We start from the raw sequence: 26,905 nt of genomic DNA, 5'->3' as shown, positions 1-26,905 counted from the left end.
GGATGAATAAAATGTGGAAGGCAAGGGTATTGGGAAGAGACATCGTGTAATTTGTGAGAGAGTCAGGCAGTTATGGAATTGCTTACTTAAGATCGGTGTATAATTCCTCTTGGGGGAAGGAAGGAAAGAAGGGTGGGGAGAGAAAGAAACCCAAACAATACCAGCATACTGGGTTGTTGTGAAAATTAAGTGAGAAATTAAGGTTAAGGTAAACAACTCTTCCAGTTAAGGGCTCTTTGATTATAGGCAACAGAAACTGGTTCTTGCTAACTTAAGCAGGAGAGGAATTTTTTTGGAAGGTTAGAGTACCTTATAGAATTCAGAGAAAAATTGAAGAGGAAGATCCCAGAAAGCACAGAGTTGAGCCAGGCAAGCAGCTCTGGGACCCAGCAAGCAGAAACTCAGGGATAGTCATTATAGGGCTTTGCACGAGGATGGATCCCACTGTGAACTTAGTGTCACTCCATTCAAGGCTGAGAAGTATTGATTGGCCTAGTTCAGGCAGGGAAACTTGATTAAAGGTCCCAACACTATATCTCATTGGGGATGACTGGTTCCCCAAATTAAAAATGAGGTGCCATTGACAGAAGAGAGGGTGTGGGCTGCACATGTCAGTACAGCCAATGCCTCCTGAGGTTCTCAGAATTTATTTTCAAGACGTGGACTGAGGCTTCCTTTAGGCAACAAGCTGCAAAAGATATTTGATCATTCCTTGGGCATGGTCTAATTATGGAGATGTAATTGTGATCTAGGATGGTGGAGGTATAGATATAGACCCCTCTGGCGTTGTTTAGGTCCTGACCATCTGCATATGATCAGATGCACCTACTTTGTGCAGAAAGTTCTGTTCTGGTCAGGACATCTCAGTATTCACTGTTGGCACTCCCAATAGTCTGTCCTGTGACCTTGCGGCTCTGTTTTATAGAGGTGCCTTTGCTGCACTGTTGGGATCTATTTGCTCAGCCTTCTGCCCCTTTTTAGGGAAACTGCAAAACAGCCTGAGTCTTCCAGAATAGCTCTATTGACAGCTGGATAAGATGATTACTTTATTCTCTTCCTCACTAGGAGGGAGAAGGCATTTCCTTTCTTTGTAATTAGCAAAGTACTAGCTGTGGCCCTGGGTAGGAAGTCTTATCTCCAAACCTCCTTGGGCTTTTTGTTTGCTTGTTTTGTTTTTTCATTTGTTCTAACCAGAAATGGCTAAAGCCAGCGTTTGGGATTATGGCCTCAAAACACACTCACAGTTGTTTTGATTTCATTTTTGCCCTCCTTACATGTACTGTTCTCTCACAAACTCGAAACAGATCTGGGGTAGCAGAATCAGCCAATGATCTGACAATCTTGCAGTTAACTAATGGTTATGTTTCTTCTACACTTACAATGGCATCAGGTGTCCAAGACAAGCACACCTTACCAACCAGTCCATTGGTCAGTAGATAGTTCTGGAAAGTCTAGCAAGCTTCGGAGGTCCTGAGCCAGGTCCTTAGGTGGAATGGAAGTGATGGGTCCCTAGGTGGAATGGAAGTGATGGGTTTTGGAGTGATGGGGGTTCAGAGCTGATGACCAGGAAAGAATTCTTGAGACATCTTTGGTGCAAAAAAGTTGATTTTATTAAAGCATGGGGACAGGACCTGTGTGCAGAAAGAGTTGCACTGGGCTTGTGAGGAGTGACAGGTTATATATACTATGGAGTTGGGGGAGGTGAAGTCAAGAGGAAGTTTCTTAAAGGGATTTCCATATGCTAAAACTCACAGATTACTGAGGGCCTAGTTTTGTCAAACTAAGGTAAGTTTTTTTTTTTTGTTTTTTGTTTTTTTTTCCCTCTAGCAAAACATCATTAAGATAGTAGGAGTTCCTGGAGATTAGGCTATTGATAAGATTGGCCCTTTCTGGTAATTTTACTAAGATATTTGTAAACTGATAGAGACTCTGTCAATGTAACCATTTGTTTTCTGTCCTTTCCTTTGTTCTTGGGCAGGCAGAAGTGCCTAAGGAATATCACACCTATCCCACCTGGGTGGGGGTGCCGTGCAGGGTGTCGGGTGGCTTGCCTTATGCTCCCTCATCAGAAGGATGGGACCTGCACAGTCTGGAGCCAGCTTTTGTTGGCCATAGCTGAATTGCCCTGCATGGACGTCAGTTCCTTTGGGACTGGCTGTCAGTACAGGAGGAAGTGGGAAGGCAGGAGTTGGATTAGTCTCCTTCCTTTTAGGCAGTGGGGTCCTGCACTTCACAGGAAAACCTGGTTAACAGTCATCCTGAAGGACATGATCCAAAGTAGGGGAAGCCGTGGGACAAAGCAGTCACAGAAAGCACCACCAGGTGATACAGAAGGTCAAGCCCAGAATCTGCCTAAACCTTAGCTTGTGTGAGCGTCTTGGAGAGATAATTCTGTGGACACTGAATGGTTCAAATTCAACCTTGGAGGGATAACTTTAAATTTTAGTACTGACCACTGTGTGCTTTGGGTTGTGGGGTCTCTTGCTGCCCCCAGCCTGCTCTCTATGTGATAAAATGCTGCTGAATTTCCCTGACAAGTCCTTCTTAAAATTCATTCCCACCAAGCCAGTGGCTACCATTGGGGTATGGGCGGGGGGCAGGGGGAGGTTGGGGGAGGTTGGATGGAAAGAGCATGATTAGAAGTCTCAGCAGAAAGACAGAAGAGATTCTAGCATATGTATTTGATATAAATATTATAGTTTTACAGAGACATCTAGATCAATATATGCCACATTTCATCTACCTCTCTGACAAAGTGAGCACAATGTATTCAGGGAAAGCTGTATAGGATTTTCAATTTACTCTGTGTGATTTATTGTGACAGGATAGCTATGGGTTTTTTAAGTTCTTTATACTTGTTCCAGTAAAAATGGATATAGTATCTTTAAAAATAAACAGCCCAGAGCTGTGCATTTTACATTGTCTTCCTAGAATGAGGCTCTGCTAAAGAGCGATGTGAGACCTCCCTGCCCCCAGGGGGGACCTGATGCCGGCAGATTTGCCTCAGTCCTTGCTCTTTAGCTGTTTTGGCTGGCGGCGGGGGGGGGGGGGGGGGGGGGGGGGGGGGGGGGGGGGGGGGCGGGGGCGGTGTGGAGGGTGAACAGGGAACTGAATTAGGAAGTACTGCCAACGTCTAGACGAGATGTGATGGTGGCCTGGACTAGAAGGGCAGAGAGCTAGAACTCTGTGGGGGGATCCATCAGTGTCGGTGGGAACAGCCCAGTCAGTCTGGGCTCCTTCATTTTGTAGTGACTGGCCCCAGTCTCCTGACTCCCAGCCCAGCGGCATCAGCCCTCCCTCTATCTAGAAGGCACCAAACCAACGGGGTAGGGCTGCTCATGCTCTGCCATTCACCTTGTACTGAATCTCTGGGCCTCAGTTTCCACATCCAAATAGCAGGTACTAGACTGAACATTCACCAGGGGCTATTCTCATACTAAGATAAACATGAGACTGTGGAGTGGAGCCCATTACTTTTCAGGCTCTAAGAAACACTACCTGAATCTTAAAAATGTGTAGATTTTAGTTTTGATTAGCTAACCTCAGCCTCAGCGAGTCTCTGGAGGCCTTATTCACTGGAGCCTTGAAGAGTTTGGGGGCTCCCTCGGCATCCTCCTCTTATGCCTCCTGCCCTTGGTCACCTCCCCTAAGTTGTCCGTTCTGAGAAGCCGCAGTGGAACTAAGCTCAGAAACAGGTTCCAACTCAACTGGGGCATCCTGGCTTCCCTTGGACATCTCTAAGAAGGATAGGAGAGTGATTGAGGAGAATGTGTGGGATTGCATTCTGGAGGCAGAGATGCTTAATGATGAGAGAGGCATACTCATGGTCGTTTAGTGAAGATATACCCATTTAACAAGCAATTGGCAATTTTCTGGTGAGCCCTGATAGAGTTTGTAATAGTCAAGCATTATTCTTAAGGTTGTCACACTCATCCACTGATGCCACACTTGCTCATGACACATCAGTCCAGCCTGTGTTTATGGAGCCCTGCCCCCAAACCAGGCCTGTTTGCTTATACTGGATGAGTAACTCTTTTTCACAGAATACCATCTGCTACTATTTTGGCATTTAAGATGCTTCTTCATGCATCTGAGAGGAATCTTTTGATCCAGCCATTAACATTAGTTTATCCCAAGAAAGATTTGTTTACAGAACTTGACAAAGTTATAAAACCCAAAAGTCCTATCCGATCAGAAATCGTTATTGATTTAAGCTTGTTGGCCATCTTCACAAACCATGAGGCCAGGCCCTGTAAATATCAGTCATTAAGACTGATAAGATTGACATTAAGATAGACTAATCAGTAGTCTGAAGAAGTTCAAATCTAGAGCCACATTGGGAACAGCGTTACCTTCATAGTGTAACTTTCCTAAATATTCTCCAGTGTACATGGATCATTTAGGTTTTCTGTATCTTCAGGATCCTTGGACTGGAGAGGCGGTCCTGGGCCGGACATAGCATACAATGTTTAAAATGGATATTTGCATCACTTTGCCATCCCTTGACTGGCCAAATTGTGTGGCTTAAGTTTAAAAACTTGATTTAGAGTTTCTGCCTTCACTCACAGTATCTAGTGATGCTGCAATACTGTGATGTTTTTAAAAAGAAAAAATTTTTTAATGTTTATTTATTTTTGAGAGAGAGAGAGAGCTCGAGTAGGGTAGGGGTAGAGAGAGGGAGATACAGAATCCAAAGCAGGCTCCAGGATCCAGGCTCTGAGTGACAGCACAGAGCCTGATGTGGTGCTTGAACCCATGAACCATGAGATCATGACCTGAACTGAAGCTGGACGCTTCACTGACTGAGCCACTCAGGTGCCCCAACACTGTGACGTCTTAAGTGAGAATGATCTTCGTCCATCCCGGTCCCCGGCTAAGTCTCTCTCCTGGTCCAGTGAGGACCCCTCCATCATCCCCTCCACTGTGTGATGAGGAGGGCATCCTGCTGGCCCAGCTCTGCCTGCCATAAAGAGCGGAACCCGGAATACTCCATCCTCTGCTCTCTGCCCTCTATCACCTTCATCTGAACAAGCATTAGAGTCGGGGACCTGGGTCACATCCTGGGCAAGTCCCTTTCTTGCTGTGGGATGTCAGGCATGCGGCTTAAGGAAATTGAGGTTAAGAGAGGTTATCTGCAATGACATAGGTTGTAGGAACATAGGGTTGTTTAGGATTAGGTGAGATTCCAGGGGCCATAGAGCACTTTACATCTGTTACCTACTGATTTATAGATATCACATGAATCCCACCATTTAATAATGCTTACAATGGCCCAGGCCCTTTACTAGGCTCTTTGCATGTATTATCTATTTAAATAAATCCTCCAGATAACGTCATGAATCAGGAACTAGCACCAGCCCCTCAGAGACTCTGACTTTATAGTTGTAAAATGCAGAATTGGTATCTTGCCCAAGACTATTCAGTTATTTAGTGTCTGAGCTGAGCTAACACGGGGCTATCAAAGTACGAATCTCACGTGGTAGATTTGTAGGTGTCATGGAATCTGGCAGAGACAGTTTTGGATGAGGATCTCTTTGGCATTCTTCAAATCATGCACCATGAACAACCATCACTCTATGTACAAGGAGGACACACCCTGCTCTCAGTCTTGAATATTTTCAATTATATTTTCAATCACGGAGGACATAAGAAATTCTGCTTCTCTTCTCCCTGAAATAACATCTTTCCCCAAACTACTGTCCCTGGAATTTTTGAAAGTCTTGCAAATGTTTCTGGAAAATAAATTTCCCTCTTTGCCATCCATCCCTTGTACTCCTGCAGGCCCCTGGTGCTTCCTCAGATGTAGGCTGGTGAGAGCAGATCTTCTAATGCAGATGCTGAGTTAGAGAGGCGACTTCTCCCCATCCATCAACTCTAACTGCATTCAAACATGTTCAATATGTGGGCTTCTTGATAACTTCCACTGTATGGAAAACAAAATGGAGGGAAATGATTATTGGCACAAAAGGAGGAAGTCATAAATCTTCAAATCAGATATAGGACAGATTGGAACAATATGGGTCCTCCAAGGTTGCCATGATAATGTACCTAATAACTCTCCTTGGGCAAAAAGGCAATCTGCTTTCAATCAATCTCGCTTTTTCTGAGCAAAAATACCAATTATGTTGAAGGAAGATTTTTTTTTCTTCCTTTTTGATAAAGGCTGCTCTCCACCCCAGAAATCATGCTGTAGCTAAAAGATATATATTCTCAATTGTCTAGAATGGTATTGGACAGCTAGCATCAAATGAGAAAAGTCAATCCTTTTTTTCTCCCCTCTCCTGCCTGCATTTGTCTACTTCTTAAGAGAAGTGAAAGCTAATTAAAGGCTTAAGGGATAATATTGATTGCATTGGAATATATTTTATATGTACCCAGCACATTTTCAACTGAGAGAACCCTGACTCTTTCTAAGGCTGAATAAATCAGCTGGCAGGGCCTTTGATTCAAGGGTGAGAGGGTGAACTCATCTCCTTCCCTTCCACTTCTTGCACATCTGTCCTAGAGATGAATGATTTCAGAAGAGGGAGAGGCAATGCTGGCCGATGTTCATTCAGGCCTTTGCGTACAGGATGGGAAGGATGGATGTTCAGGCATTTACCCAGACCTATCATTGATTTGAGTCCAGCTTTGAATAATCACCAGGCTTCTACTGGTATAGAACTTTGAGCTTTGCAATGCCTGAGGCGGGAAGCTAGCTGGATGGTATTAGCCTCTCAGCTCCCTCATCTATTGAACAGGGATAAGGAGCTTGCCCAGGATCACACACGTCTTTGGGGGCAGAGCAGGGAATCCCATCTGGCTTATTTTCGCATCCAGGTGAGAGGAAGGGCCCAACCCAGAACTGTCCTGTGGAGGCGCCCGTACATTGGATTCATGCTGGGCTTATTCTCAATCATAGACGTCTGTAGGCAGAAAGCATTAGAATTGCCCCATGCAGCCCCACATGTCAGATCAGGAGGGAGGTCCTATTTCTCTCTCCCTTTCTGAACACACTTGGCAAATTCAAAATCAGAGATCTTATGCAAAACATGCAAATTCATTTGCAGCCTGTTTCGTCCATATAAATGCACGTGTCACAAGAAATATTTTAAGATATGACATGATAAAAACGTATATAACCCAAGTGTTCTGTTTACATCCTATAGTCTCACACGCTGTGTATTTCAGGAGGGAGTTAGTCATGTGGGTTTGGGGCATTTGGAATGGGTGGCCAAGGGACCTCCCTGTACCTGGCTGGCACTTGCTAGAGAATAAAGTGATCATGCTGGGATGTCTCTTCTGAGGCAGCCACTGACAATCTTTCCTCCCTGCGATGGCCTCCGCTTGCCCGGCCACTAAGTGCAGCACCGTAACAATAACAGTCCATAATGGTGATATTATTAACTGCATTGTGCATATTATTGATTTACTCTTTGTTCTGCATCATTATCCTTTCACCAATGAGTTTACTGCCTTATTCTCACATACTTAGTCAAGCACCAAATTACAACGAAAGGGCAGGCTCTTGTAATGGCATCTAATGGAACATTGCATAAGTGATCATCACTTCCTCCCATTATGCGCTGCCTCCAGCCAATGAGCTTTCTGCCTTATTGGAATGTGCACAGAGCAATTACGAGGTGCAAGGGACCTAGCCATTCTAAATTTTTTCCCACGAAATTACCATGCTTCGATGTTCACCACCTACCCATGCCTCAGAGCCCAGCCAGGGATTCAGCCTCTGTCGCTAGCAGCCTGAGAGGCACAGGGACCTGGGCTGAGCCCCTTGCTACAGTCTTCTTTTTTTTTTTTTTTTTAATTTTTTTTTCAACGTTTATTTATTTTTGGGACAGAGAGAGACAAAGCATGAATGGGGGAGGGGCAGAGAGAGAGGGAGACACAGAATCAGAAGCAGGCTCCAGGCTCTGAGCCATCAGCCCAGAGCCCGATGCGGGGCTCGAACTCACGGAGTGCGAGATCGTGACCTGGCTGAAGTCGGACGCTTAACCGACTGCGCCACCCAGGCGCCCCATTATTATTTTTTTTTTTTTAATTTTTTACAGTCTTCTTATTAGAAGCCAGCAGGTTTCATCTCCACAGTGAGGCCCCTGCTTTGGGTCATGGGGCTAACTCGTGCACTGAAGTGCTTATTCCTGATTGAGCATTGGATAGCAAATGTAAGTGGCCATGGTACAGCCAGGTTGGTTCAGATTCATCAGATTGGTCTGGGAGCCCAAAGATATTGGGGGGACTGTTGTCCTGGCAGTTCTGGAAAAGAGGCTCATCTCCTCAGGGGGAGCCACCATCTCCAGAAACAGAAGTCCACACCTCCCTGGATCAAGGCAAACAGTTCAGCCTCATCCCTTTCTAGCTTCTCCCCATCTTGAAGTAAATTCCTTCGGCTCTCATGGAAATCCCAGGCACCCTGAGGAGGTAGCTATCTGGGGATGGACAGCCTGCTGCTGATCTCCGATTCCATAGGCGTCCCATCCCCATTTAGCCCTGAGTAATGCTCACTTACTGTAAAGTGTTACATGCCCCCATTGTCGGAGGAGTTATGGCGGAAAAATGCAAAATTTCCTTTTTACTGCTTATGGCCAGCAGAGCCCATAACGTGTCAAGCCGCACATTAGCCACCCTGATAAAAGTCCGCTTTCTTACACACAAAATCATCGTTTCAGCAAGATTTGTTATCTCATTACCTGATAAGCTCTATGTCATAAACCAAGACCCATTCGGTAAATCTCTCAGGAGGACGCTTTGTGGGCAGAAAGGGAAAGATCTGAATCTGCAAGGGACTTGATAATGCAGCATTTAAGCGCACGCATAATGTCACTTATTGTTAAAGGCATAAAACCACTTGGCCAAACGGTTGGGCTTTTAATAGGATTTTGTGCAGCATCAGGTGAGAAGCCATATGCCTTTTCTGTCTCGGAGTCTCTGAACACCTGCCAGCACCGCTGCTTTGCCTCACAGCCCTCTGGGGATGGGAGCTGGGCTTTAATTGAGGCCTCGTGAGGAGAAGAATGCTTCCCCGCAGCTGTGCGCTTCCTCTGTCTTGCCTGGGGTGGGTGCTGGGTCCTCGCTGGGTTGGCCCCATCTAACTGGCTTCTCCTGTTCAGGCACATTGTGGTCTGTGGACACATCACTCTGGAGAGTGTTTCCAACTTCCTGAAGGACTTCCTGCACAAGGACCGGGATGATGTCAACGTGGAGATTGTCTTTCTTCACAAGTAAGGGGCCCCTGCTGTTTCAAGACCCTCCACTCAACCAGGCTTCCTGAGGAGGGCTCACTGAATATCTGTGGAGTGGTGGTATGGGGGCAGTGTTGGAGGGTAGTGCAGAGTTGAATCAGCCATGTGGCCTTCTTAGAGAGGACAATCTGGAACCAATGGAAAGGGAACATTAGTTCAGTGGTGAGAACACCACCTGCCTCTGTGGAGCAACTCTGGCAAATAACAGTGAAGTTCATTATGGGTCAGATACGTCATTACCGTCCCATCAGCTGTCTGAATCTCTTTGATCCAGGTGTGTCCACAGTGTCTGGTGTGGAAGATTAGCTGTCTCGTGTGGATTCTTTACAAGTGCAGGAGGGACATAGTGGCCAGGAAAGACACAGACATAAGAGGAAGCAGGGTATAATGTAATGGAAACAGTTGCAACAATAATTCCCATTTCTGGAAACCTCTGCTGTAGGACACTGTGCTACTCCCCGTGCATAAGTTCTCTTCTTTAATCAACACAGGGAGTAAAAGTACATGCTGTGAACTCAGAGTGCTCCATGTGAATCTTGACTCAATCAGTTACTCCCTGAGTAAGTTACTTAACCTCCCTGGGCCTCAGTTTTTACATTCAGTAGATAAGGAGATCACAATGGTTTTGATCTCCTTTCTTGGGCTGTAGAGAGAATGAAAAGAAGTAAGCCATGTCAAGAATGAATCAGGCACACAGCAAGCGTTCAATAAATGTTAGCTAGTATTATGAAAGATAAAATATATTTGGCTAGATAAGCAACATAGAAGGTGGGTCTTATCATGTTTGTTGTGCAGTGGAAGAAAGGTAAGAGATCTCCTTCTGCTCAATGTTGTTGGGGTTTTAAGCTTCATCTGACCCCCATTTAGGTAAAAGGTAGTCAGCCACAGGGATAGAGGGTTCTGGGACTCGGGCATGTTGATGTGAGTGGCACTGTTTTCTTTTCTGATGGAAATGGGACATCATAGGGCCAGCACTAGCCCCAATTTACCAAGAGACAAAGCTCATGTGTGGTGCTAGCTCCATAGGGGGTTGACAGCCCACAACTCAATCCTGCTCTGAGATCCCACAGAAGTTGACTTTCCTATAAGCTTCTGTTCTGTACGTCTCCTTCCTTTTGACAGTTGTTCACAGAATACCAAACTGGCTGCCATGTTTGAGCACACCAGCATTTTTTTCTTCTCAGCACTGAATTCTCCAAGTTCTGAAAAGACCAGCCAGGCTATGAACACAGGAGCAGAACCCACAGATCAATTCAGCGCTTTAGCCTCTCATTACCAGCTGAGGGGCCCATCCTCTGCTGAGCACTATGGAAGGTTCAAGAGAAGTATAGTGTGTAGGTCCTGCCCTCATTGGGCATTTCAAGATGAGCATGTGTGCAACAGCTAGAGCTCAACATCCAGGCTATATTCACTCCCTGAGGTCAGTTTAGTCAAATGGCAGAATCACATGGGGCATTTGCATCAGGGAGAGACCACCACTTCTTACATGACCAGGCAGACTTTCTGAGAGGGGTGAGACCAGTAATGGATCTCGAAGACTGGTTGGATTTGCACAGGCACCTGTTTCTCATCCACTACTTGAGTCTGAACCAACAAGCTGGCTGCTAATGCCTCACTTGCTGGGATTCACTCCACGTCCCCAGCATCTCTCAGTGTCAGTGTTGTCATAGACGGCCCAGTTAATTAACCTCTTGAAACTTTGGGTTAATAACATCCCTTCCTCCAGGGTTGTTTTGAGGTTTAAATGAGTTAATACTTGTCAAGTGCTTAGAATGGTATCTGCCACATAGTAAATGCTCAAAAACATGAACAACTCTTACTAAGTATTTAATGAATGTTAGGCAAGCATTGACCAACACAGGTCTTGGTACCTAGAAGGTTCAAACGAAATATCATCTGCCATCTAGCATAGTACTTTATAGAGAACAGATATTTTTCATCTTTGCAGAAGTAATAAATGAATGAATAGGTCAATCAGTGCTTTAGTCCTTGTCCTCCAATAGGAAAGGTATCTGTATGGCTCACACTAAGAATGACGAATAGCGTACACATGTGTGAACCAAGAACAGTACCAAGAGTAAATTCAATCTGTCTGTGGCTGCTCGGAGGTGACATGTTTTGATCCAGGCCCCAGGAGATGAGAAGTCCATAGGGCTGAGAAGCAAGGAAGAGGCTTTGAGGGAAGGAAGAGCAGTAGGCTCTGCCAGGGGCACCTTTGACTAATCTCTGAGCTCACAGCTCGGTCTCTCTATTCGTAGAATAGCGATTCCATTCATAACAAAATGAAAGACATTTTGCCCCATAGGCCTCAGACTCTGTGAAGATTGTGAACTGCTTCATTTTACCTTGGTACTGGTTTGGGTTTTCAGTGGGCTGGGGTTTTACTCCTCTTGAGTGTGACCCTTTCATTTCTGCAAGAAACGGGGCTGCTTTGAAAGTGAAAGCCTTTTCCTAGGGCTTTCTTTTTGGAAGTCAGAGAGAAAGGAGGCCATGGAGGCAGAAATACCCAAGTCTGTTATATTAATGGCTGTTTCTTCTCTCCCTGCCAGCATTTCCCCTAACCTGGAGCTAGAAGCTCTGTTCAAACGACATTTTACTCAGGTGGAATTTTATCAGGGTTCAGTCCTCAATCCACATGATCTTGCAAGAGTCAAGGTAAGAAGGAAGAGGTGACTTCTGCTTTTACTCCATCTGAGAGGGGGACTGACTCTGTGGTGAGGGCATATGCCTCCCAGGATGGCCAAGAGTCACCCCCATTCCCCTAATGCCATAAGTCAGTACGCCACCAGCCTTGACATCACCCTTCCACTGGCCCCAGGGCTTTGTTCTCTGGCACCTGCCTTCTTTCACTTGAAATAGTCGTAAAATTAGTTCCCTCAATATCCACACTCCTCAAGGAAGCAGACTAGTTGTCTGGACTCAGTAGACTCATATACAACATGATAATAAAGTAATTCCCATGTTAAATACTGAAATTAGACTCAAAGTAGCTCTGAAATCTATTATTTACATTGGAGAGGAACATGAAGGGTAAAGTATAAATAAAATGTGACCAGGCCATAAAACATTTTGAGCTTCCTTTTTTTTGGCCCCCACTAAAGACTAAAAGTGAAACACTAAACATGCAGATATCTGATATCACTTAGTGATAGGCTAATCTTTCATTCCCAAATCTGCTAACTTAGAATCTTCTTATAAAGCAGACCTGAGGTTTATAAAGGAAAGGGCTATAGCAAAGTGACATCTGGTACTTTGCTCGTTTTGTATCGGTTTTGTGAGCACATTCGATATTTGCATGGCAGTGGGTATAGATTAATATTGTGAATCCACTGACATCTAAATGCTCACTGTGGTCCCAACATAATTTAGTAAATCATGTAATTGGCAAACATGAATAAGCCAGAAGGATTTGGGTAAATTCTTTGGGTTATTAAAGAAAACTAGAGACAATTTGTGACATACCATGGAGGAAACCGTGGCCCCCCACCAAATGCAGGGATGGTCTGTTAAGTACAACAAACCAGGGAGGACGGATTGCAGACCTGAGCCAGCACGAGAATTCTTATGCTTATAGAGTCCAGTTAATCTTAATATTATCCAGACAGGATCCAAGTTATGACTTAATGTGAAATCTAATGAGAACTTGGAGAAAATAGTTACTGTTCAAGGACCTAATTTAGATGCAAGCAATTATTAGCATAACTCATCATTCCCTCAAAGGAATCAATCTTTTTTTGGCTCATGTTTAGATAAGTCGGTAGGTTTTGAGGTCATCTGGAACACATCATTTCATACACATGGATGTGTTGTCTTTTGAGTATCTGAATGCTAATTCGGTACTAAACGATACCGAGCTGTTATCTGATTTAGGGCTCTTATTGCCTTCTATGCCACAGTTAAGATGTGAACAAGATCAGATGAAGGACTTTGGAGTCTCAATTTCTGAATCCCCAACTACTCGGTTAACTTGGTAACCTGAGAGGAGGGGTTTAGTCTGCCTAATGCCATTTCCCAACTGGAAAAATTAGGATGATGGTGTAGATCCGTTGGTTGGGAAAGGAGGCAGGGAGGGGGACTGAAAGCCTTAATTAATTGTTATGTGAAGAAATCTGGAAAGATTATACCTAAGTGACTGTGCAAAATGAAAAGTATAATTACCAAGGTACATGTCGTACCCTCTAATGGCAACAAGATGAAATGTTTATACCATAATAAGAATTTGCAGCCTATACTTTTGACAAGAAAAAAAAAAGATAATCTCCCAGGATTATTTTTTTTCTTTCCTTGGAAACTACCAGGTTCCCCAAAAGCTGTCAACAGAGAAAGATTGCAAACCAAGCATGGCTATTTATATGTTTGTGTTCTGTGATCTTCCTTTTGGTGTCTTAGATAGAGTCAGCAGATGCGTGCCTAATCCTTGCCAATAAGTACTGCGCTGACCCTGATGCTGAAGACGCCTCCAACATCATGAGGTAACGCCGGGGAGGCCGGGGAAGGCTCTGGGCTTGGCACTCTGCAGCCCATTGGCTGCACTTTGGGGTTGTCTGCAGAGCACCATCTCTGTGGGACCTTCTTTCCCCCATAAGACACCCTACACCTTGCCACAAGCATAGGTGTGGGGGGAGCTGAGCCACTGGTGGCTGTGGAGGGCGATGACACAAGACAAGCTTATCCTTGGCGAATGGGAGCCCTGGGGCTCACAACTGGTTTTGGGATTGAGATATTTTGGACAGGACTGGGAAAGGAAAGATAGATTTACATGGGTACAGGCCTGAAGTAGGGTACCATGTTCCCTAAGGGAGAGTGGACCTGGGATGTCTTAACTATGGGTGATTTTGTCCCTCAGAGGAAATTTAGAAGTATCTGGAGATGTTCTTGGTTGTCATAACTAGGGGATGCTGCTCACATCAAGGGGGCGGGTAGAGGCCAGGGATGCTGTTCAACATCCTACAGTGCGCAAGACAGTTACCCACAGCAGAGAAGTATCTGGCCCAAAATGTCTAGTGCCAAGCTTGAGAAGCTCCATGTTAGAGCTTTTCGAGCTTGTCTGTAGCATGTTGATTAATAGCCCCACAAAGAGGAGTTTGTCGACTGATGAGCTTTTGTTTCAACCAGTTTTCCAAAATGAAATCGTGTCTTTACTGAGAGCCTTCTCAGTGCTTTTAACACTAATATGAATTTCTAAGAGAATGTTCTACAGAGAACGTATCAAACCCATTTAACTCCAATGCCCCCTTTCTTACAGAACACCTTTGGGTGGGTGTGGGCACACTCTGGAAAACATGGCTCAGTGCCCTCCCTGGGAACGGGCGAGGCCCATAGAAGGCCCTTCCCTGCCGACTCCCCACTCCTTATTCTTTTTGCATTTCAGAAGAACACTGTTCTGTGACAACAAAATGATGGACGAGTTAAGATATTTGGCTCCAGAGAGTTAAAGCCCCTTAGGATTCTTCTCTCCTCCCATGTACATTGCAGAGTAAAGAGAACTGGGAGGGAATCATAAAGAGACACTTCCGGAGAAGAGAGCAAAGAGAAGGCATCTCACTCCCACTACATTCCCAAGAACGCTTGCCTAATTGTGAGCAGCCGTCCTTTGGTCCAGACAGACCGCCCTCTCCCCACATCCTGGTTTGCCACCATGTCCTGGGAATTTACCTGGGGTGAGGGCTTAGGGAGCTGCTTCCTCACCAGGCTCCCATTGCCCTTCCTTCGTTTCTCATCAGTGGCCCCCAAGTGACATGAGCTCTCCCATCGCTGAGTTGGGGGAGCTCCTCCAGTGCATTTGGGATGATCGTGTCTTTCCCTCAGCATCTGGACCTTGTGTCTGGCAAGCGACAGCTGGCACAGTGTTCTCTTTCCTCCCGCTTCTCTTTGGCAATATGCTCAGTGCAGTTGTTTTAAGGAAGTTGATGCATGAACTCTTGTAAGCGTGGGACTTGCCAGCCTACGGGGAGATGATGGAATGGGGACATGTGTCCACACCTTGGTCCGCCCACTAGTCACAGCTGGAAAGTGACTACAACAGCTTAGCAGAGAGTGCTTCAGTGAGCCTTTCCTTGAACTAGGATTTCCATCCTTCCCCGCGTTTTTGTGTCATTTGAAATGATAAAAATGTCCCTTTTAAGGAACTAGGCTTCATTATCTTCAGATTTGCAAGCATAAAAAACAAAAGAAGATAAAGCTTAATGTTTTGATCCCCCCAGAGGAGTTTAGGGCTAGGGCTTTTTTCCCCCCCAAAAGTGAATAATTGAAATGAATAATAGCTTTGAAACGGGCAATTCTCTTAATCGCAGTATTTTACTTAAGTGCGGTAGGGCTAATATGAAGACATGTAAGTTATCAGGGTGATTGGCATGATGCCAAGACATAAAACTTACCGAACAAAGTTACCATCATAAGTTTAATGATGCCATTCATTAACCAGAATCAGAACTAAGGCGCAGGCAGCAAAAGGGAACAGGAAACTCAGGGTTAAAAATGGGCTCTGTCTTTCCCTTATTTGTATAATCCTCCTTTCTCCTTAGTTTAATGAGACCAGTCTGCCCCTTTTGAAATTAAAATGTCAAAGATCCATTTGAAATGAGCTAATGCAGAAAAACTGGCTGATGCTATGAGCAGAATTCTGAGGGCTGACTGAGGCTCAAAGTCCTTGAGTTATTAAGCATGAGCCAACACAACACTTCTTCAAAAATAAAATGAATTCCTTCAAGTGCAAAAGCCCAGGATGAATTTGTGCAGGCAGAAGCTTACGAGTGATCCATTTCCTAAATTCACAAGTTGTAGCTTTTCAGCCGAAATGGCTCCCTGGCTGCCTTCTCTCCATTTTTGCACAAAAAAGGCATGGAGCACAGAGCAGTTTCTTGGTGTGAAGTTTGTGAGGGTGGTCACAATAAACGCACTTGCATTTCTGAGTAGGCTTGGGAGGTGGGCCTTTCTGTGGAATTCCATTCCTTCCTTGTCACGAAGGAAATGTATAATGTCACCTCTGACAGAGTCGGTAATGACAAAAACCATAACTTACACGTGGAGAGAGCTTTTAATGATTTCAAAGCATTTCCACATCTGGTCTTTCATTTGCTGCTCATACCAGAACCTGTGAAATAAATAAAGCAGGTACTGTTGCCCCCAATGTCCAGATGAGGAAACAGTCACAAAGAGCCCAGGGATTTCCTGAAGGTCACCTAGTTCCTTCGTACAAGACTGGGACTGGAATCCAGGTGTTTCTCTTCTTCCACCTGTAGCCCAGTGACTGTGTCAGGGAGCAGAAGCGAGGGTTGGGGGAGGGGACGGGCAGTGGTCCATAGAGAGCATGGACTGAAGGCAGTTTGAGCCGGGCGATTTTCTATCAGACTGTGACCCCTGCCAGGCCTCGGTACTTATCGCCAACCAGCATTAAAGTTGTCATTTAGACACCAGTATCTATCGAAAGCTGAGTCATTGATCCTGTCTTAAGAGCCCGGCTCAGAAATCATTTTTGTGAGTGGCCATGTGTGTGTGACAATTAGCATCATTTGTCAGACTGCTTGTTTGATTTGTCATCGTTGTCTCAAGTTAACTTAGAGAATTGGACTCAGAGCAAACGGTTTCTAGGCTCGTCCCTAGGGTATGTGAGATTGTAAGCCGTCAGCCCCATGAGTTGGCTCCATGAGTTGAGCTTCCTTTATTTAGACGCCTAGCCCACGACCCCTGCTCCAGAGCCCCCACCCCAGTGCACACATACTCACATGCCAACACCAAGGCACCACAGGACTGCTTTCTTCTTCTATGCCCAGGACACAGTCTGTGGCCGTTTTGTGATTTCTTTTTCACACCACCATGGGGTACAGCAGTGGACACACAGTTTAACTTGGCCCTGTGCCTCAAGCTCTCTGGATGGGCCTGGCTGCTGGCCCCACATTCACTCCATTTGGGTGTAATCAAATCAATGTTCCCATCAGACTCCAAGGGTTAGGCAGATCCTGCCTCAACTCTGGTTCTTTCTTTTTCAGAGTAATCTCCATAAAGAACTACCACCCGAAGATAAGAATCATCACTCAGATGCTGCAGTATCACAACAAGGTAGGTCAGCGAGAGCCTAGCCCAGGCTCAAATATGCACATGTGCGTCCAGCTACACATGCGTGCACACACACACACGTATGCACACACGTGCACACATATGCACACACATGCTGCTACAATCCAAAGCCCTGGAAAAGGGGGTGGTGGGTAAAAACCTCCCTGGGACTTTTTTGCAGTGCAAACACCTTGTTTACAGTTGGTCACTGAAAGGAAGCATGTGTTCCTTCATGTTTCCAATAGGAAGCATCTATTAGGCCCCCAGGTTCAGAACATTGATGCAATCTTAGATCCCATTTCAACAACTCCCACTTTCATGTGCTGCACGCATTTCTTCATTCGGTATTTACTGACTACCTACCAGGTGGTCAACACGCTACCTTGACCTCCCTAACCCCCCATGGGGAGTCCTATGTTGTACCCTCAGGGGCTTCGCAGTCAAGGTGTAGAGAGTGTCCCGGGCAAGTGATAGGACTTTTCTACCTGGCACCATGTGACCTGGAAGAACAGATCACATGCTGGGTGGAGACTGTGGAATCTGGCATTCTCACCCTCAAGATGAGAACTGGCATTGTTGAATTCGGGAACATAGCTGCTCTCCAGAGATTAAACATAAAGGAATTTTCCTAGTGTTTTAGTTTACAGGGGGACCGGAAAGAAAACAAACGGAGTCTATGTTGTTTCCCTTGTGATTTCTTCCCAGTGTCTCATTCAAAGGCACTGATCCTTCACCCGGCTTGTCGTTAAATTCCCAGGAAAACAGCTTTGGGGGAGGGAAGGTGGCACCTTTCTCTGTTCGATATGGAACTGGTTATGCCCGTAATGAGGCTTAGAAACTGGAGGCTCAGTACCTGGAACCAGGTGTCCTGTCTGAACAGAATAACTCCCTGCTGGGTTATGAGTGAGTGCGTGTCCCATCTTATAGGCCATATTCCCTACGAAATAGGCAGTCAGGTGACCCAGAGAAGACCCTATTCTGCCAAGTGCACCAGTGCCATGCCATTATTTCTTAATTGCTGGCAAGTGCTGTCCCATTTTGCTGTGTGGAGGCTCATCAGAGGCCATTGCTGAGTGGAGCCTGCTGTCGGTGACCGGCCTACCACTTGGGTCTGCTGCCCACTGCCCAACCCTCGGCAGGTGGTTCCACTGTAGAACGTGTTGCGTTCCAGCCAGTGGGGCTTGGTGATGAGCACCCAAGGTCACATTGTCCTGTTTGTCTTGGGAAAACCCAAGGACATTGAAGAGATAAAGTAAGATATTGGTAACTCACAAGGATTAGGCCAGAGAAGTTTTTATTGACAGCAGCCCCTGTAGGTAGAGGTAAATTTTATTAGCCAGGCTGTGGCTGGTGACAGCTCCTAAGGCAATAAACTCTTCTTTCATTTATGATATGAAATTTCATTTAGTGTGAGAGTGTTCTAAGCTGTTGTTTAGATTTTTGGCTGAATTTAGATTGAATAGGAAAATTAATGTTATATGTTTAGAAAGGGATGTCGGTTCCTTTTTTTCTCTCCTTCCAATGAGTGCTGATTCAGCATCTTCAAGAAATTAAGGAGGATTTCAGCGATGCGATTCATGTCAAGCTCAAAGTAGCAAAGTAGCTCAACGGACCTAGGATCCAGATGGTACCTGGGCAGTACTCATGTGACCGTAGCAAGCTGAATGACTTTTACAAACTGCTTCATTGTAATTATTCAGAAATAAGGATGAATGGCATCAACTGATCCATGATTATTTGCTTAAAACACATTTTGGGGGCACCTGGGTGTCTCAGTCGATTAAGCGTCTGACTCTTGATTTTGGCTCAGGGTCGTGGGATTGAGCCTGGCATCAGGCTCCACACATCAGATTCTCTCTCCCCCCCACTTCGCTCCTCTCCCCATTCCAAATAAATAAACAAACAAATAAATAAATAAATACCCCACACATTTTATTTAGAACCACCCCAATCTATTTGGGTTTCAGAGTAAGGCAAAATCACATATGAGACTTTGCCCCTGTAGGATTAGTAAGGGTACAAGGAACAGAGTGACCTTGACACAGGGTATTTTTCTCTCTCATTTCATTTCTCTCTTCTAGAGAAAGCAGCATGTCCACCGGTGACTGTCATGCTGTTCCTCATGGAATTGCAAGTAGACATTTGTCACCCTGCTTTATAATTGTGCTGTTCCATGAGATCCTTCCCCCTAACCTTTAATATGTTTTTCTTCCCATTACCTTATAATAGTATTTTTCTTCCTCTCTCTGTACTTTCTCTTCACCCATGCCTAAATGCCCAAAGATGTCCACCCATTAAAACACTCTTTCTTGGAAGAACCTGGTATGTGTATGTAAACTTAAGTTACATTGAACGTGTTTCAAGTGATAATTAATTCCGTAATTGGATACTGGACTTAAAATATAAAGAATTTTAATTCCCTGCGCCCTAATGATGCTGGAATTCCAGGGATGTAGGGAAGCTGCGTACTTTCTTTCTGCATGTAAAACTGGTCCTGAGTTTGTCATCATAGTAATCTCAGACACTCATGTCCTATTTTATGGTTTTAAAAAAGCTTGACATCCATTATCGCGTTTAGTTCTCATCTGACCATCTGTGCATGTTAGCATCCCAGTGTGACCTCAGATGGGGAGTCTAAACTGTGTCTCAGACAGAGAAGCTCTGATAGATACAACTCATGGTCACTTGGCAGGCAGTGAGATCACATCAGAACTGCCAACTGCCACCTTCTCTTTAAATAGAGCCACACCCCACTGAACCAAACTGTGGTTCCTCACAGTAGGCCTTAATGAAAGACTGATGTTCCCTAAAGTGGATCTGAATTCATGGAGAGAAACACTCGGCCTAGCCATCTCTGAACACAGAAAGACGGTACAGGACATTTTTGATTTGAGTGTAAATGTCTTGATGCTTTTCAAGGAAAGAACAGTTTGTGATATCTTAGAAAAGTGTCACTTCTGATGACTTAGCTGTTAATGGATTTTTTTTATTTTTCAAACAGCTTCTAGAAAAAGAGGTCTTTGCCTGGGACCTGGAAGCCAAGTCCCAGTGGCCCAAAGGAGATGCAAGTTCTTTGCGCTTCCTCACTAACAACCCTTACACACTTAGGTAGTAGTGTTAAAGTGTTTTCTCTGAAATGACCTTCTTTGTTCCTTACGGTGGCTTCCCCAAAGTTGTGTGTGCAGGGAGAGCTGGAACTAGGACTGGAATTAATCTCTCCTGGTTTCCCGTTATTATATGTCCTCACATTTTCACGTTCCTTCTTCTTGAGATGAGGAATGGTTCAGTGGCTGATCAGAGGGAGACCCTGGTCCTGCTAGGCCAGCTCTATCAGGCTTCATTCTCCAGGTCACAGAGGATTTGCCTCTAGACTTCTGTGCAATAATGCTGGCATTTTCCACTAGACCTGAATGTCCCTCATATGAAGGACAGAGTTGCCAGGGGAACTCTGGAGAAATTTCCTCTCTTCATTTCATGCATATGCATGTCCCTCCCAGCCTTTGGTATATCCCTCCCTGCTCCATGTTCCACAATTGGGGACGTTATGATGGCCAATAAAAGGAGGCCATATGGAAGCCTGAGAAATGAAACAAACTTGACTTTCCTGTGTAATAACGTGTAAAATCTATCTAAGGAACTCAAACCAGATGGGGACATGGGGGACCCAAGGCCCCAAAACCTGGACTTCCATACCTGCAGAAACCAGGCACATGGGGATATGAGAGACTCTGTGGAAAAAGTTTGTTTGTTTGTTTGTTTGAAGGTGCCATGACGGGTATGTGTCCTTCGAATCTCCTTTCACACTTGATGATTTACTTGTTCATTACGTAGATCTCATTTGTCCTCAGATGATGTGAATGCAAATGAGGATTTCTCCACTGAGACTGAGGTATTCTCTGTGGTGTCAGTATTCTCTATGGCCTTCATAAGCCAGTGAAGAGTAGGGAGGAAAACAGGGTAAAGGGCAAGGCTACTCGCTGGAATCAAGCCTATGGGAGAATGTCTCTGACACTCAGCTTGACAGAAATTCCCATCCGCGATGGCCCACACACCAGACATTTTTAACCATGCTCTCATTAAGGATTATAGTCTTCTCTCCCAGGAGTCACTGCTGGATTAGGACTGTGAGACTGTCACAGGACTTTGCAGGAAGGAATTTCACAAGAGTGGTATTTCTAAAAGCAGAGCAAAGAGCCATTGGACTTGCTGTTTGTGTCTACAATGGCGTCTTTCATCTCTTCTAGTAGGTACAACTGTAGTCTGTTGTCCTGACAGTGAAGGGAAACCTCCAGGGGGTTCCTTGTGTTTGCTGCTCCATGGAGAGAAATAGTAATTTCTGGGCCACGAAGTCTTGGCATCAGCAGGAACCTAGCAGGGCTCTCTGCTTCAGCCTCCCATGCAAAACAAGAGGTCTTTCCATTGTGACTTGGAAAAACACTTACTGAGTTTTGGGGACAAAGACCTTGCATTTTTGGAGGTAGCTTTCTCCATTTGTTAGACACATTAGATCTGTAGAAAGTTCCTTTATAAAACAAGTCAAAAATCTTCTTTCTTATAATATACATCAGTCAGTCCTAATTCTGGCCCATGGAACGAAGCAAGACAAGCCTAATCTCTCTACGTCATGGCAGCACCTGTGGTATTTGGAGGCAACCATCTTGTCTCCCTGAAGGCGTGGCCCTTCTTCCAGCCAAATACGGATGGCTGTCTTAACTGTTTCTCCAAAAATGTTTTCCAGAACCCCCACCTCTCCTTGTGCTTGTCATTTTTCTCTGGAAGTTATTCAGTTTATCAGTTTCCCTCTTTAAATCTGACTGTTACAACTGGATCAAGTATTCTGGAGTAGCCTGACCAGTTCACAACAGAAGGAAACATTCATTTCCCTTGATCTGGAGACCATTTCTAACAAGCAAGCATTGGCCTTCTCTGTAATCTGTCACACGGTTGGCCTCTTTTTCGGGTTTGAGTTGCCCACACACTTAAGTTTTTTTCTTCTTTCCCTTCAGCTCTGCTGCCAAGTTAGGTCTTCTCATTTTGAATTTATACAGTTGATTTTTTTTTTTTTTACCCTAAATGCTGTACTTGACATTAAGGCCTTTAAAATCTTTTCTGGTTGGTTTTCTGCCCATTTTTCTAACCCTGGAGAACTTTTTGAATCTTGATTCTTTCATCCAACATATCATCTCTGGCTCTCTACTTCATGCCACTTAAAACTAGTTGGATGAGCATACATCTGGGTCCTTATCTCAGGGTGTGACCTAACTGTTGAATAGGATCAGTCCGTCTGCAAGAGATTGTACCATGTCTACACTGTGAGTTGCCTGATAATTTAGGTCAGTGCTTCTCAAAGTGTGGTCCCCAGATCAGCAGCTCAGAGGCACCTCGAACTTATTAGAAATGCCAATTCTCCAGCCTCACCCTGTACCCTACTGGCTCAGAAACTCTGGGATAGGGGCCAGCAATATGTGTATCAACCCTCCAGGTGTTTCTGATGCCCACTCAGCCTTGGGAGCCATTGATCTGGAGTATTGGGATTGCAGATAAAAAAGGAATCTAAAACACACAGACATCTGATAGTCTGAGTCTGTTTGAGGAGCCAATTTATGAACAATTTAACCAGACATCCTAGTAGCATAGGCTGATGTGTCTGTCACAAGAGGAAATTCCCTCTGGACTTTGTTTGGCTACATGACAAACCAGAGGCGGGGGACCTAGGTTTGGGAGGTGCAGAAGCAATGATCCAAAGGGAAGACTGAAGACTGAAGTCTGCTGAATGGGAGAGTCAAATAAAACACCAAACACCAGACTCAGGAGAGGGAAAGAAAGGATGAGTCTGAATGCCTTCTAAGCAGCTGGGCAATGCTGCATTTCCCAGAGGAGCTTTTCAACAATTGAACATTTAGGAATGAAAGGTCTCATACCTTGCTTTTGCTTCCACAGGCGCATCTGCTAAACATCCCAAGCTGGAACTGGAAAGAGGGGGATGATGCAATCTGCCTCGCAGAGCTGAAGCTGGGGTTCATAGCCCAGAGCTGCCTGGCTCAAGGCCTCTCCACCATGCTCGCCAACCTCTTCTCCATGAGGTCATTCATAAAGGTAACGTCTTGTCCTATTAGAGCACATTAGCCCCGGATTCAGTTTGTCGTGGGGTTGAGTAGAGAGCACAGCTTAAACTCAAAACAGATCGACGGGCTTTAACCACTTTGGTTAAAGAGAAATTCCTTGTTACAGATTTGGGCACAAGGCCAACTTCTTTCAAAATTATGTTTTTATTTTTATTTGGCACATCCACGGCCATTAAATGATTGTTCAAAGCACAATCCTCTCTTTTTTTTAGATAAACCACATGTTTATCTATCAACAAAGCCTCCGCTGTTAAAACAAAAATATGATTTATATACATTCCATATGGCACCAGAGTGCCTAAAGAAAAGAATTATCATTTTGCTCTTTTACATCAAGTGGCTGGTGGACCTCTCACTGTGCGGATAAATGCAGACCATGTGTTTGTGCTGAAGCCCAAACCCCAACAACATAATTCATTTATTTATTTCTGCACAATCAAGGAGGCCAGCAGGGCTGACATGCCATGGTTATTTGAATGGAGAGTGAATCTATGAACCGAACCCTCAGCAGCGGCGCCCTGTACCCTGTGACACGGGCGGTCTGGGTATGCTCCTCGTCGTCCGGCTCACCCCACAGAGCTTACTGGGCAGCCACCCAGAGCCTCCAAAGTGGACCCTGCCTGTTGGACCAACCCAGGCAGTGAAAGACCCAACCCTGTCCTCACAGGCCAGGCCAGGACAGTTTCCAGGACACTGTGTTGAGAGTCCAGGCCCCTACTAAGAGAGTTTGGAGACTGTGGGATAATGGTAACACCAGTCCTTATCCTTGGTTTGTTCCTGGCCTAGACCATCAAAGAGGCAGACCAGTGCAGTAAAACCTGCCTCGTTTGGGCCTTTCTGACTTGGCATTCGTGGCTATTAGCTCAGCATCTGGGCTTACATTCATTCCCCTTCCTGAATTTGTAGTGATTGGAGTGGGAAATTAGTGAGTTACCAGGAGGTCCAACAAAGGGGGGCTCGAAGTTCTGCAGTCAAAGGTGTAAGACCTCTGGCCCTTTGCCGCCATTACTGCTGTGTCTGGTACCAGTGTTAGTCATTTGGGGGAGTTGAGGAAATAGCCTTGCACTCAGTGAGAGGGATGAGTGGGAAGGGCGGGGCTGGAGGTGATGGGCCAACTCCATGTGCGTGTTCACCCTGGGCATCCATAGCTGTGTGATTAGAGCAAGGCTTTTTTTCTAGGTCCTTACCCTCTGTACCACCTAATTTACATTATTTAGCCAATTTATAGATAATAATACTTTATATAAAAGAACAAATTGTTTTGGAGTCCCTTCAATCACTTTAGCAAAGGATGCCTTGATCAAAAAATTCCTGCAACTCACTATGGTCCCAAAGACCTCATCAACTCCACAGATCTCCAGGCTCAGACCCAGCTCACAAATAAGGACATTGCTTTTTTTTTTTTTTTTTTTTTTTTTTAATGGCTTCTTTAATCCAGGCTGCTGTTCCCCTGCCTGGATGAAACTGAATGCAGGCAAAATGGAGTTGGCAGGGGAGTTCTGTGTGGCTGGACTTAGAGGCATGCCCCAAAGCCAGACGTAGCCTTGTGTCTCCCACGGCTCTTACATTCAACACAAGGAGCCCAGACCCCAGGATAGAGGACTGTCACCAAGAGAGCTCTCCTGGCTCATTCGACCAAGTTCTGGTGGTTTCCTCCAGCAGGGAATTACCCACAGGCCCAGGCACAAGGTCTGAGACCTGGGCTCTGCTTCCTTACGTTGACGTAACGTGGTCTTGGCAGGGCCCTACCACACATGGGGCGCTTGACATGCGTATGTTTTGATTTTGTGGTGCCTGCATGGAAACTAGAGCTGCCTGTCAAGAAAATTAATAAAATGGATGTGACGCTGATTCTTCAGTGTTATTACCAGCAGGGAGAAAGAACTTCTGTCCAACTTTCCTCAAGACCCTGAAGGGCCTCACCTCTGGAGCCAAGGACGTCCCCTCCAGCCCAGCTAATCCCACTGCCAAGTTCCTATTTAGGAAGAGCCTGTGGGAGAGGCCCAGCCAGGCCCCGGTGTAACTGAAAACACATTTCCCTCCTAGGGTTATGTTACCGTGTTATTTCTGCCCGGGGCCAACTCCTCTGTGTTTGGAGGTAGCTCTCTGAACATGGCCTCTTGACATTCAGGTGGTCTTTGTGTTGGAATTTGCTAAGGCACATGACCTGGAAATAACAAGGTTTACCTTCATATAGGTTTTTTTAATTTAAAATAAGGGCGGTGTTAAGCATGTGCTCCCATTCTGTCATCATCGTGTACTTACCCTCCAAACCCCCGATCCTTGTCTCTTTTAGGGCATAATAAACACCATGATGATGTTCTCCTCGGCATGTTTATGTATTATCTCTCATTCCATAGGTCACAAAGCCTTCACTCCTTTTTATTTGGCAGGTGGGAAGATGGAAAAGAGAATCTATAAATGGATGAGTGTTTACAGAAACGTGCTTCCTTCCCCAGTGTCCCCCACGTCCTACAGCAGACAATTCATTAGCACTTCCACAGAGACAGGCAGGCCTTGAGGATGGAGGGAGGTGGGACGAGGCTTTGGCACATTTGATCCCTTGAGAACACTTAGCATTTCTGGAAGCCAAACGTGGAGTGTGAGCTCAGCCTGTCCCTTGCCCTGGGCAGGTACAGCGTCTGTTTCTTGGTTCTGCAGAATGCATTGTACTCTGCCCCTGATGAGCAGAGAAGAAAGAGGAACACGACTGAAATTATGATATATCAAAGGTAGAATCACGGTGGCTTCCCACTGGGATTTTCGTGTCCATGAGACCAAAAGCCAAGGCTGGAAGTAAGGACAACAAAGCTTAACAAAAGAGAGATGGGGTACTGGTATGCAGGGGTTACAAAATAGACCCAGCCCAGAGGTACCAGGAAAATATGAGGAACACCTGTTTATCTCCTGAACAATGTCACTTGCAAAGTTTCTTACCCTGGGGCCTCATTGCTCCTGAAAGCCTAGCTTCCATTTTGGAGATGTCATCTCATAATTGATCTAAACTTTTGGGGAATCTATATTTTTAGCCCACATCCTTGGGGGTAATGAATTCAAGTGTGCTAACTTAAAGACTTTCTCCTGGTTATTTGCATTTAATTTGCTCCGCTTAACCCTCAAGGCATGCCCTCCGCAGTTGCTTGTGTGCTGGGATTTATTTAACAAATTCATGCTAACCTTATAGCCAATACCTTCACAAAAGAGGCACGAGTTGGCCAGTCAAGGGTCCTCTGACCCAGCAGCCTGTTAATGAGAGGCTAAGCATTTTCCCCAGCAGCACCCAGATTTTGCCCTGGGTTCCTTTAAGTAGTGAAGGTGATCGTCTGGTTCCTTTGACTTGTCTACATCTATGTGTTAACCAGGTGATCCCATCCACCTGTCAGGTTCAAATGAGAATCTTCCTAAGGTCTTCCGTAAAGACAAAGACAATGAACTTATTTAGCCTGTCTGCCATTGCCTCATAACGGATCACACTTACCCTCTACTTGG

General features: G+C 45.3%; 1 protein-coding gene and 1 long non-coding RNA gene across 46 annotated transcripts in view; one reads left to right on the top strand and one right to left on the bottom strand.

The window, feature by feature from the left end:
- The window catches only part of KCNMA1 (potassium calcium-activated channel subfamily M alpha 1), a 729,677-nt gene that overhangs the window by 512,280 nt on the left and 190,492 nt on the right, over positions 1–26,905 (top strand). For 44 of the 45 annotated variants that reach the window (XM_045437744.1, XM_045437752.1, XM_045437747.1 and 41 more), the window contains 5 exons: positions 9,105–9,215; positions 11,786–11,891; positions 13,626–13,708; positions 17,225–17,294; positions 23,232–23,387. In XM_045437744.1, the coding sequence (XP_045293700.1) occupies positions 9,105–9,215; positions 11,786–11,891; positions 13,626–13,708; positions 17,225–17,294; positions 23,232–23,387 (526 nt within the window). Of the gene's footprint in view, positions 1–9,104; positions 9,216–11,785; positions 11,892–13,625; positions 13,709–17,224; positions 17,295–23,231; positions 23,388–25,287; positions 25,747–26,905 lie in introns of those variants that run through there. The other variant, XM_045437786.1, reaches the window with a different exon arrangement.
- On the bottom strand, positions 5,603–23,323 carry LOC123576652. Its single transcript, XR_006701523.1, has 2 exons — positions 23,213–23,323; positions 5,603–5,923 (listed from the first exon to the last, which is right to left on the bottom strand). It is a non-coding gene; the product is annotated as an uncharacterized LOC123576652 (long non-coding RNA).

The sequence above is a fragment of the Leopardus geoffroyi genome, chromosome D2, assembly GCF_018350155.1.
Source record: "Leopardus geoffroyi isolate Oge1 chromosome D2, O.geoffroyi_Oge1_pat1.0, whole genome shotgun sequence".
Classification (NCBI taxonomy): Eukaryota; Metazoa; Chordata; class Mammalia; order Carnivora; family Felidae; genus Leopardus; species Leopardus geoffroyi.
The sequence above is the reverse complement of the archived record's forward strand: the minus strand, read 5'-3'. Positions and strand labels throughout refer to the sequence as shown.